This window comes from Micromys minutus (assembly GCF_963924665.1).
Source record: "Micromys minutus genome assembly, chromosome: 20".
Classification (NCBI taxonomy): domain Eukaryota; kingdom Metazoa; phylum Chordata; class Mammalia; order Rodentia; family Muridae; genus Micromys; species Micromys minutus.
In genome coordinates, this window is record NC_137955.1 from 40987927 (window position 1) to 41001144 (window position 13218).

Genomic DNA, 13218 nt, shown 5'->3' on the forward strand with positions numbered 1-13218 from the left:
TTGGTTACATTGCACATAGTACCCAAGGATGATGTGATCTGTAACTGTAAGGAAAATGACTCCTGTCATTTTACAGTTTTCCCAACATTCTGTGCAGCCTGCCTTTTCATAATACCCATCATGCATCTCTACTTCTGACAGCTCTCTCTGGATTCAACGTAGTAATGACTACACTAGTTAATTTCCAGTTGACACTTGGCATTTCTAGCTTCGGGATAATGAGAAGGCTTTGGGATTAGGTGGAGTTGTGTTCTGTGTTTGCTTTCTCTATACCTGCAGTATGACCTAGATCACTCTCCCTCCTCCAGTATGTATGAGGCCCTTTGGAGGGTCTGAGACAGTCTATGCCACCCTTTTGCTTTCTTATTGAGCTGACCCCGAGCTGGTTTTGTGTGAACTGGACCAGATGGTACATAAAAGCACATTGTGAACACTGACTGCAGAGCTCAGTGGATTTCAATGGCAGAAATCATTGAGTCAGAAATACACACAAATACACACAATCAGAAGTGTATTTTGACCAGACAATCGTGACGAATGGAAGAGCTCAAATCAAGATGATATGTACTCCTGGTTGGTTACAATGGCTTTTCAAAGTGATTTAAATGTTTCATAAATTCTTGTGTATATTTCACTCACTTCTATGTTGTTTGGCAATAACCATGAATAATGCATGAATTCCATAAAGTGAAATTAAACTTCAGTGGCTAAAATAATCATACCTTTATGCGGCTTCATACCCAATCACTGAGAGAACCAGTTCCCATGTCTGCATTGAAGAAGTAGTCATCTTTTAGAACCTAATAATTCCACCACCCAGCTATTTCAATATGGCATGCTGGCTTGGCTTCATTTCTCTCCCCTCCCATCTGCTCAAATTACCCTTTAACATTCCCTGTTTGTTCAATGCCTTGAGTTTAAAGCGTATGTGGACTTAACTCCCTTGGGCCTCTTTTTCTAGTGCAGATGGATATGCCTAAGGAAAAACAGTGATAGTGACACTTAGGTAGGGAGAGAGAGAGAGAGAGCAGAGAGAGAGAGAGAGGATGTTTGACTCTCCCTGAAAAATTCCACTGATGGCAGCAGCCAGGGTTCTTCAAAGTTCTCAAGGAATTATTTCAGTACCAACTGATAGACTGCCCCAGGACAGGTAAAGAACGTGTATTGCTTCTGTCTTGACAAAATGTCATTGGCAAATATGCAATTTCTTCACAAACCAGGAATGCATTTTCGGCAGTAACTGTTCATGTGTTACATATATAAATAGAGAATATTGTTGCCAGTGGTCATGAGCTGGGCTAAGTATTTCCGGGTTTTTGACTTCTCATTCAATGCATTGAAATAAAGTCTCACATACATTTGCAAAAGCAGCGACATAAGTACAATAGTGTCAGGACATAAAAGATCAGCATAGCCTGCAAGGATGCAGTGGACTTGAGGGTCTCAATTATGGCTTTAGACTCAGTTAAGCAATTCAAGAGGATGGGCTTTATTTCACTGAGGGGCATTGTGAAGGTATTGCCTTTGATTGGTAGATCAGGTCATGTATTTTTTTCTAATGTGCTTGTCCCTTTCCATAATGTACCTGATGTTATCATATGCATAGCCAATATGTATGGGCATAAGATGGCAAATGGAGGATTTTCCCTCAAAATTCATTTGGGGACATACTTTTACCTTATGGTTGATGCACTCAAAACTGGTTCAGGGCAGATTGGCCTTTCTATTTATCTACCTGGATATAAAAGTATGTTCAAATAGAATCTAAATTTAATGTTGTCAAGGGGAGGAAAAATTTATCTTAGAGTTTGGAGGGGAGGTCCTTGAGGCAGATGCAGGCTGGGTTTCAAAAGTGCTATATGCCAGCAATTTTCAAATTCATCTGGAATAACAAAAAACCTAGAATAGTGAAATCTATTCTCAACAACAAGAAATCTTCTGCAGGACTCAACATCCCTGACCTTAAGCTATATTACAAGACAATTGTGTTAAAAACCACATGGTACTGATACAGAGATAGGCAGGTAGATCAATTGAACAGAATAGAAGATTCAGCAATAGAAGACCACACATATGGTCACTTGATTTTTGACAAAGCAGCTGAAAACATTCAATGGAAAAAGGACAGCCTCTTCAACAAATGGTGCTGGTTCAACTGGCAGTCAGCATGCAAAAGAATGAAAATAGACCCTTTCTTATCTCCTTGTACAAAGCTCAGGTGTAAGTGGATCAATGATCTCCACATTAAACCAGATACACTGAAATTATTAGATGAGAAATTAGGGAAAACCTTAGAACACGTAGGCACAGGAGAAAATTTCCTGAACAAAACACCAATGGCTCAAGCTCTAAGGTCAAAGATTAACAAATGGGACTTAATGAGATTGCAAAGTTTCTGTAAGGCTAAGGACACTCTTAAGAAAATAAAACAACAACCCACAGATTGGGAAAAGATCGTTGCCAATCCCACATCTGATAGAGGCCTAATATCCAATATATACAAAGAACTCAAGAAGTTAGACTCCAGAGACTCAAATAATCCTATTAAAATGGGGTACAGAGCTAAACAAAAAGTTCTCAATTGAGGAATATCAAATGGCTGAGAAGCACCTAAGAAAATGCTTGACATCCCTAGTCATCAGGGAAATACAAATGAAAATAACTCTGAGATCCCATGTCACACCAGTCTGAATGGCTAAAACAAAACAAACCAAAGCAAGCAAACAAAAAACAAAATTCAGATGGCAGCAGATGCTGGCGAGGATGAGGAGAAAACACTCTCCTCCACTGTTGGTGGGGTTGTAAACTGGTACAGCCACTCTGGAAATCAGTCTGGCGGTTCCTCAGAAAATTGGACATAGTACTACCTGAAGATCCAGTTATTCTTCTTCTGGGCATATACCCCAGAGAAGCTCCAACATGCAATAAGAACACATGCTCCACCATGTTCATACCAGCCCTATTTATAATAGCCAGAAGCTGGAAAGAACCCAGATGTCCTTCAGTAGATGGATGGATACAGAAATTTTGGTATATTTACACAATGGAGTAGTACTCAGCTATTAGAAACAATGACTTTATTAAATTCCTAGGAAAATGGATATATCTAGAGAATATCATCCTGAGTGAGGCAACCCCATCACAAAAGAACAGACCAATATGCAGTCACTGATAATTGGATTCTAACCCCAGAAATCTCTGAACACCCTAGAAACAACTCACAGACTATATGAAACTCAAAAAAAGTGGAAGCCTCAGTCTTTCTTAGAAAAAAAAGAGAAATGTATAGTACCCTCTCAGAGTGGGGTACACCTAGACCTTAAACCATTAATAACTCAAGAGCTCAGATAGCCTTGTGGCAATTTTTGGTAGTTAAAAATTATTATGTTTAATCTTTACATACCAAAAATGTTGACTATTTCCATGTTATGTTTTGTTTTACTTATACTTTATGATCTTTGTAAATAGTAAGATTTCAATGGATATTATCAAACCTTTAAAAAATTAAGTACTGTGGAAAATATATTCATATACATTTACGGTAAAATGCTTTTTAATAATCTGTACATGTATCTCTGTTTTTTTTAAAAATAAAGTTGTAAAAAAAGAGTGCTATATGCCTTACTTGGAGAGGTGTATGTGCATAGAACATATAGATAAAGGGGCTGGGTGAAGTACACTATTAGAAGAAGAGGTGTGTAGAACCCACATCAAGCAGACTCCCAGGATGCTAAATCCAGGGGTCTCCCAGCAAGAGTAAAATGAAGAAATAGGAAAGAAAATTGAGAAAAGTGCCTACATATACCATACCGAAATCACCACAAGATGGGGAAAGATTCTGTGAAACACACAGATGGAAATAGATGGAAAAGGAGACATGATTGTTCAAAGAATTTAAGAAAATTGAGAAGCAGAGCATGAAAGGACAAAGCATTTTATGTAAGAATGACAGGCAGAGTTTTACAAGGTCTCATCATTTGAACTAAGTGTTCCCTCAATCTTTTCAAAAGCTGGGTGAGGGAAAAAGTCACTTTAAAAATTGTCTAAGATTTTATGGAAGAAATTAATGACATTTAAGGAAGGTTTATTCACCCAAAACTGACGATTTGTTGAGAAATTTAAAAGAATACAACTCAGAGAAAAGGTTAAAGTTAAGAGGAAGGGGTGAACATAAATAATTTTTAAGTGATCAGAACACTGCTATGCAGTCCTTGTCGGGCCTGAGAAGCAGTTCCAATAATGTAGGAACCAAATAAAGAGGCTTCGGGAAAAGCAGCAAAGGCGTTATAAACAGCAAAGAATGTTTATGACTCATTCTCAAACCACTGTTCAGAATGTTTGTTAAAATTTCTCATACAAAAAAGGACAAAGGATGTACACTGTTCCGTATGTAGTCTCTGAAAAGGAATCACTACCATTTCAAATGAGCCAACAGAATCCCCGAGAAGCCACCCCAGGTGACATTTACATGGTGCGGAGCATTTTGTGGTTAACAAGAGCTGAAAAATTCAGTTTCTACTGTGAATTAAATCATGGCATCTGAGAATATGGGATGAAAACCTTAACTCTCATAACTAAAGATACTACTTTGCTCAGAGGTAAGTTATAAATTATGGTCAGGTCATATGTGTGGGTCTTACATCAATATGACAGATGTCCTTTATTAAAAGAGGGTAATAGGATCACAGACAGACTGACAAAATGTGAAGGCCACATGATAGTGGAGGCAGAAATTGGAGTGGTATGGGGACAAGAAATGGGTAGCATAGATTTCAAGCCACAGATGAGGAGCTAGAAGTAGGATTTCCAGGACTTCACTGAGAGGCTTATGTGTGGGAAAAACTGCTCCCCAGTGGATGGCATTTTGTATGTCACCCCTAAGCTCTAGCAAAGCTTCCTTCACATTCTTCTTAACATTCATATCAGTGGGATACTGGAAGAGGAGACATAGGGGTGGTCTATGTGTATATAGGTAATAAGGAGATGCATTATTTACAGAGAACGTTTTGATCATTTTTTAATTGAATATTATATGTATTTAAATTTCAAATGCTATCCCCTCTTCTCTTATCCCTCCTCTCCCCTCCCATTGCCTCCATGAAGGTGCTCCCACTCCCAACCACACACTCCCACCTCAGCACCTTGGCATTCCCCTACACTGGAAAAACTAGCCTTCACCGGACCAAAGGTTGATGCCAGACTATGCTAACCTCTGCTACATATGCAGCTAGAGCCATGGGTCTTTCAGTGTACTCATTGTTTGGTGTTTTAGTTCCTGGGAGCTCTGTAGGGTTTGTTTGGTTGATAATGTTGTTCTTCCCATGGAGTTGCAAACCTTTTCAGCTCCTTCAGTCCTTTCTCTTGCTCTCCATTGGGGTCCCCATGCTCAGTCCAAAGGTTAACTGCAAACATTCTCATCTGTATCATTATGACTCTGGCAGAGCCTCTGAGGAGGCATCCATATCAGGATTCTGCCAGTAAGCACTTCTTGGCCTCAGAAATAGTGCCTGGGTTTGGTGGCTGCATATAGGATGAATTCCCAGGTGAGGCAGTCTCTGGATGATCTTTCTTTCAGTCCCTACTCCACTATTTGTCCCTTTATTTCCTCCCATGAGTATTTTATTCTCCCTTCTAAGAAGGACTGAAGCATCTACATTTTGATCTTTCTTCTTTTTGAACTTCATAAGGTCTGTGAAATGTTTGTTGGGTATTCAGAGCTTTCTGGGGCTAGTATCAGTGACTGCATACCATGTGTGTTCTTTTGTGACTGGGTTACGTCACTAAGGATGATAGCTTCTAGTTACATCCATTTGCCTAATAATTTCATGAAGTCGTTGATTTTAATAGCTGAGTAGTACTCCATTCTGTAAATGTACCACAATTTCTGTATCCGTTCCTCTGTTGAAGGCCATCTGGGCTCTTTCCAGCTTCTGGTTATTATAAATAATGCTGCTATGAACATGGTGGAGCATGTCTCCTTGTTATATGTTGGAGCATATTTTGGGTATATGCCCAGGAGTGGTATAGCAGAACTTTTAAGTGATAATGATATTGGGCTAGAAGGTATTCTGCTCCTATGATTTTCATACAGCAGCAATTCCAAGCAAAACTAGCAACCAACAATGCCTTTTCTCTCCTAAAGTGTCTTGGTGTAAGATCCACATTTACCAGTGAATTAAAAATAAAAAGTGTGCACGTGTTAACTTCAGGATAGAAGTTAAAATTATCTGTTATTTAATGAAAAATGAGACAGTGCATTACTTTCAGCTACACAAGCATAGCACTGGTGCACATGCAGCTGCTCTCATTCCTTCAGCTTCAGAATTGTTCAGATACCTGCTGTGCCTGATTTGCCTTCCATTCATTTGATAGGGTGCATTCCTGAATTTAGACAACGAATTAAAAAAATAACCACTGGACAGCATGATGCTTGAATAGTACTTCCCTCCATGGTCACCTTAGTTTGCTATTTCTACTTCCATTTTCAATGGAACAGAAAATTCTAAAGTCCTCTAGTGTGGATCTTAGCAAAGATCCATATATGTTTGTGATTTCTGAATTTAATTTGCAAAAGAACACCTACCAAACTTATTCTGGCATTTAAGACTTTTCCTGACTATTTGTAGATCTGTGGCTTGATGTGAAAGAAACATTTCTAAAAGAAGCTGATAAGACGGCTCAGTTACATTTGGGAAGAGATGGCCAAACCTAATTTTATTGACCATCATGCTCACATGTTTAAGTATCAAGGTTGACTCAGTCATGGAAAAGATGGATAAAGATTAGGTTTAAAAATAGATACTGTTACCGTCATTCTTTACCAGGATAGAGCATGAAGATGTAGGTGTCCTCTTCTTTTCATATTGTGTGTTTTAAAAAATACCGACCTAGATCAGTTTCTGAGAACTGTTACAATAAATTATAACAAGTTCGGTGACCGGATCTTTTTTTTTTTCTGTTACTGTTATGGAGGAAAGAAATAAAACATAAAGATGTTGGGCATGGTGGTCCTTTTGAGAGGCTCTGAGAGGGCACGGTCCCAGGATTTGCTCCTGGAATCTGATGGCAGATAATATCTTTTGCATCCCAAAACTTGAAGAAAAGTCTTTGCAATCATGTCTTCATGGTTATATGTTTTCTTTCCTTATGACTTTCTCCATGTACAAAAAGGATAATGGCTGCATCTCAGCTTTACTTTTCCAATTCTGGATGTACACATATCAATATCTCTCAGTCAGTTATATCTGCAAGGATCATAGGATTAAAGATTGGTCCACATAGTTTGGGAAGCCATGATTCAACACAGTGAATGACTGTTTTCTGTTATACTTTGGACTGCACTGATTTTATTTCATTTTAAAAATCTAGATTAGCAGTATTTACAAGGCTTCGTAACTTCTTCTTTTTTTTTTTTTTTTTTTTTTTTTTTTTGTAGTCCAGGTTCATGGGCTCCAGCAGCTCAGGCTCTTTTCCATTAGTCCTCACAAAGTGGGCTTCTCTGGGTGGTGCAGGCTGGCGCTTCAGCTGAACCCAGGTGCCCTTCTCCTTGGCTTCCTTTTTCTTCTGATCGTTCTCCTTCACCCACTTCAGGAAGCTGTCTCTGCTCTTTGAGTGCTTGATGTGCTCAATCCGCACATTGATCCTCTTAGCCAGAATCTTGCCCTTAACTTGCTTGTTTACAATGATGCCCACAGCATGCTGGGTGACATTGTAGACTCTTCCAGTTTTTCCATGGTAACACTTATGGGGCATTCCTTTTTGAACAGTGCCCATTCCCTTGATGTCTACAATATCACCCTTCTTGTAGATTCGCATGTATGTAGCCAAAGGAACAACTCCATGTTTCCTAAAAGGCCTAGAGAACATATAGCGAGTGCCTCTCCTCTTTCCTTTTGTGTTCGTCATGTTGGCGAGTTAACTGGAAGATGGCTGCTGGGGCCCGGCTTCGTAACTTCTAGTCATTGACAGAAAGGATAAAAGCATGAAAGTAACTTTTCTGGAGATGACCCACCATTTTTCATGGCCTGAGAAGGGTGAGCTCTGACGCAAGGTCACAAGAGACTTCATCCCAGGATTGATTCTTGCTACTGATGTGCCTTTCCTGTCACTATTGTATAGTCTAATGATTCCTGGACATTAGCGTAACCCAATTGAGCAATTTTTTTTTGTAGAATAACATTAATATGTACTCTTATGTAGTAAAATTCTGTAGGTACATTGATGATTTCATAACTCTTTTTAATAATTTTATAAAATTCCTAAATGTATACAAGTAATTTTGAGCCCTCTAAAATCTGCAAACAGGGCTCTGTAAACCTTTATGTGTAAGGGGCTAATTGCACTAGGATAAGAAAGCAGGCTTGAAACATATTCATTATGATCAGGGCAATTATTCCTTCTAGGTTAGCTGTGAGACTATTATCAGGTAACTAAAGGTCATAAACTGGGAATGGATGATTTATTGTAGGTACAACAACAAAATAAAAATTGCCTGGCTTATCTATATGAAACTTCAAAACTCATGAAACACAAGGCAGATCTTGTTTTATAATAAACTTATGGAGCTAGTAATGGATAATGAATGTTTAGCCAGCTTGCATTAACAGAAAGACATGCATACATTTCTGCTGTAACTCTTTGTCATCATGTGACATGGTCTATTGTCTTGAATGTGCTATGAACTTATATAAAGATACATAAAATAAAATATCATGTGATCAAATATTCTATTTGCACCTGTGCTGAAGATGGATAAACATTTATCTACAAAAAAACACAGGACAATTACTATTTATTTGGCATCTAAGTTGTATTAGTTATCATAGAAATCTAGTGATGACTTAAGGTATACAGGACAATATACAAAGGTTATATGCAAGCACTATGCCATTTTATACAAGGGACTTAGGCACACATAGAGTACATAACAGCAGGAATTCAACTTCATAAATATACCATAGAATAGTTTATGTAAATGCACATAAGAGTTTCTTATATATAGTTTTGGCTCATGTGTTTATAGAGGCTGAGAAGTCTCTGTGTGCTGCCTAGGACTTGGAGAACACAGAAAGTTGAGTGGTACCAACAATATTAGTCCTATTCTAAGTCTGAAGTCCCGAGGACAAGAGAGCCAGTGTCTCTAGCAGGAGAATGTGGATGTCCAATTCATGTGGAGAGAGATAACAAATTTATCTTTCTTTCACATTTTAAATCAAATTGAGTCCTCAATGGTTTGATTGGGCGGCGCCCATCCACACTGATAAAGGTGTTCTCTTTTAAGTCTATTGATTCACATTCCAAGCTCTTCCTAAAACACCCTTGGAGATTCTCCCAGAAGTAACATTTTATTAGCCATCTGTGACTCCTTTATTTTAGTCAGGTGGACACATAAAATTACCTATCTCAGTAGGTGACAAGGGTAGGGATAAGCTGTAGATATAGTGTTGGAGAGCTGGTGAGAACAAAACTTATTCTTGTTGCTGGAAGCAGAGACTGCGGTTATCAGCTAGTCTCAGACAAAAACATGAGATACAGGAGACAGCAGCAGGTAGTGAGAAGGGGAGTTAGTTTGTGTTTGTTGTAGCTCTTGTGTCTGTATAAAAGAAGAAAGTAAAAAGTGAGACAAAGTGAATCATGTCCAGTGGTGTTTAGTTGGCCACTGGGGAAGAAGCAACCCCAAATCTTTTATTTTCAAAGAGAAGGTGAGCAAGTCTGTAGAGGCCTGAAATCTAAAGTACAGAGGCATGCCACTAGACTGGAAAGGTACTTTTAAGGCACTTACAACAAATTATTATCATTTAACCTCAGACTTCTTTCTATGAATCTTGCCCCACAAAAATTATCCACACAAGGATATTGTATGTATGGGAACCAGGTGAAAGTATGTAATATATAAAAATGTGTATGTATGTATGCGTGTGTGTAATTGTGTATGTGTATATGTGTATTTGTGTGTGTAATTGTGTATGTGTATTTGTGTGTGTAATTGTGTATGTGTATTTGTGTAAGTGTGTGTATATTTGTGTGTGTGTATTTGTATACATGTATTTGTGTATGTGTATATGTGTGTGTGTGTGTGTGCATGCGCACAGAAACCAGAGGATGAAATCAGGCCTGACTTCTGTTAGGCAGGGTCTATTACTGAGCCTGCAGGTAGACTAGAAAGCAGAAGGCTTCAATGTTTGTCCTGTCTCTGCTCCCTGCAACACTGCAGTTATCAGTTATGTACACATGCATGACTCTGCCCGGCTTTTTACAGGAGTGCCAGGATTTGATTTCAGGTTCTGTGTTTTCACAGCAAGGGCTGTATCTCTAGTACCTATGGAAGGATTTAAACTCTTACATTTAATTACACAAAGACAATCAAGAGAAAGCAAAATATATTAAAAGCTAACTGAATCAAAAACCACATTATACAGGAGAAATATTTTGTGTACATTTAACCTGTTCTGTGAAATGACAAGCTCTTACAAATGCATTGCAGAATTCTTTTAATAAAATGTGAAGTCCACAGTTAATAGCTATATATATTAAAGGACACACATTTATTGCCTCACGTAATTTATTGCATACATTAAGCATAAAATTTTCTGTGGGCAATAATAAACGTGATTTATAAGTAACAATTTGTGGGAAGTCTATTTCTTATTCTGAGGACAGTTCCAAAAACCATTAAAATATTAGAAAAAAATGGGGATTATTCATTCTAGAAATATTTGTTTTAGTTAACTTTATAATATGTTTTGAATGAATATTATATTTACCTTACTAAAATTATTTTCAAATGTCAAAAATGATGAATTTGGCATCTTCATCTTAATCATCTTAGGTATATAATAATTTTTAAATTTCTCCTGTGTTTCCAAATACATAGCCTTTTCTTTCAGAAGTCAATAGAGATATATTGTCAAGAAACTTAAGATTTAAAAATTAAAAAGTAAAAATATAGGTAATTCTTGTTGTAAAAATCAAAGTAACTCTCCCAGCATTAATAAGGTTTTATTGAGTGTCATTTAGAATTTTAGACCTAAGCATCTTGAAGGACTGAAACAGTATAATACATAAAGTACAGTAATGTGTGTTTAGTTAACATGTTTAATCTTTCTGTATTAATGTTGTAAGCCTTTAGGCACACATGCTCCTTGATGTAGGACATATTTACATTGAAAAATCCATCATGTTCCATTTCTACAATGTTCCAAGCTCAGGCTCATTTGCACCGCAGTGGGCTGACTGGAGGTGTGGTTTTTGCTATGCCATGCAGGGCCCTGGGAGAAAACTGTGGAATGTGTTACTAGTCCAGTGACAGCCTGAAATCCAAAACCCAACGAGAGGTTCCTACTGAATGAATAGTGCTTCCACATTATTATGAGGTGGACAAGTCAGAAGGAAAACCACAGTAATTTAGCCATAGTCACATGAACCATATTATAACTGCGCCAATCACTCCCAAGCATTTTGACAGGTCATTGGCCCCAAGACTAATTGACACCAAGACCGCACATCACATCTTGTTAAGTTGGGGAAGCCTGCAGTCTAGAACAAGAGGGCAGGCCAACTCTACCAGGCTTCCTGCATTCGGAAATAACACTTTATAAGACACCAGACACTCACCTTTGCATATTGTCTGATCCTGCTTTCTCTTCAGAAAGGCCCACTTGAACGGTCATAATAGAGACAATATGGGCTGCAAAGTCCCAAAATGTGCCATGTGTCCTGATCCTTGATTGAGAACGCTCTGTTTTCCCACAGCATATTACTCTTCAGCGACTGATTTTGCTTATTCTACTACAGTTACTACCATTTCTTTTTATTTATTGTTTTTATTAATAATTTCATTCACTTACATCTCAAATAATATCCCCCTTTCTGGCTACCCCTCCAAAACCGCCTATCCTATCTTTTCTCTTCCCCATCCCCTTTGCCTCTATGAGGGTGCTCCCCTAACCAACCACTTACTCCCACCTGATTGCTCCAGCATTCTCTTACGCTGGGGCATCAGAACCTTCACAAGACCAAGGGGCTCCGCTCCCATTGCTGTCAGACAAGGTGATCCTCTGCTACATATGCAGCTGGAGCCACAGATTCCTCCCTGCACACTCCTTGGCTGGTGGTCTAGTCCCTGGGAGCACTGAGTGGTCCGGCCAACCGACACAGTTCTTCTATGGGGTTGCAAGCTCCATCTGCTCCTCCAGCCCTTTTATCAGATCCCTACCCAGGTTCCTTGAACCATCAGCTTGATGGTTGGCTCCAAGCATCCATATATGCACTATTTAGTTGCTGGATGGACCGCCCAAGGAACCGACACACCAGGTACCTGTCAGCACGGGCCTCTTGGCAGCAGCAACAGTATCAGGTTTGGCATCTGCAGACAGGATGGATCTCCAGGTGGCCTAGATGGCCCTTCCTTTAGTCTCTGCTCCATTTTTTTTATGTCTTTTTCTTTGGACAGGAATATTTCTGCGTTAAAATCTTTGAGATGGGTGGGTGCTGTCAGAGCTGGTTAAGTAGGTACACTAATTAAAATGAGTACAGGATCGACCTTGGTCTTTCTGAAATGGCCCCTATCATGTTTTTCTGAAGTCTGCTTAAAATACAAACACACCCTTTCATTTCTTTCAATAGAATAAGAGGCTTAGCATGAAAAATACCATAATATTATTATAAAGTATTATGGACAGGTTGGAGTGGGGATGAGGGCAGAGGAGATTTTGCAGTGACGCAAACTCAGTCATGGCAGGCTGCAAATGACAAAGTGAATCAAGTGAAGGCCAAGAGAAGCAGAGAATACAGCTCACTCCGGACAGAGGAAAACAGCAAGGAAGGGGACAGGCAAAGTTCACAGACAAAACTCTTCATTTCAGGACTTCCCTCGAATGCCAATCCAAATCCACTCATCCTAACTGGATAAGGTTGACTGTCTACACGTGTCAAAATTAATTCGTGTTTCAATGTTTTCTACGACACTGAATAATCATAGGGAAACAAGGAAGAAAGTAATTCACCTTGTATAATTCTGATTAGCTTTGCATGTGGTGACATCTACGAACTCCAGTCATCTTCCACTGGATAGCTATCTTTTCATGTATGCACATGTATATGTCTGTGTGTGGGCTTGTACTTGGGAATACAGTACAGAAGAGTCTGACTTAGAGCTGGAGTTGCCAGAAGTTTCGAGGTTCCCAGTATGTGTTCATATGTATTTAATTCAGGAGGCTC

General features: G+C 38.8%; 1 protein-coding gene across 1 annotated transcript; it reads right to left on the minus strand.

The window, feature by feature from the left end:
• Nucleotides 1–7356: 7356 nt before the first annotated feature.
• LOC308433785 (large ribosomal subunit protein eL21-like) lies at nt 7357–7927 on the minus strand (the record flags this gene model as incomplete). The annotated part of the gene is made up of 1 exon (XM_080933884.1): nt 7357–7927. Exon 1 carries the CDS (start codon nt 7903–7905, stop codon nt 7357–7359), a length of 549 nt encoding a protein of 182 aa, XP_080790010.1. The 5' UTR covers nt 7906–7927.
• Nucleotides 7928–13218: the final 5291 nt, after the last annotated feature.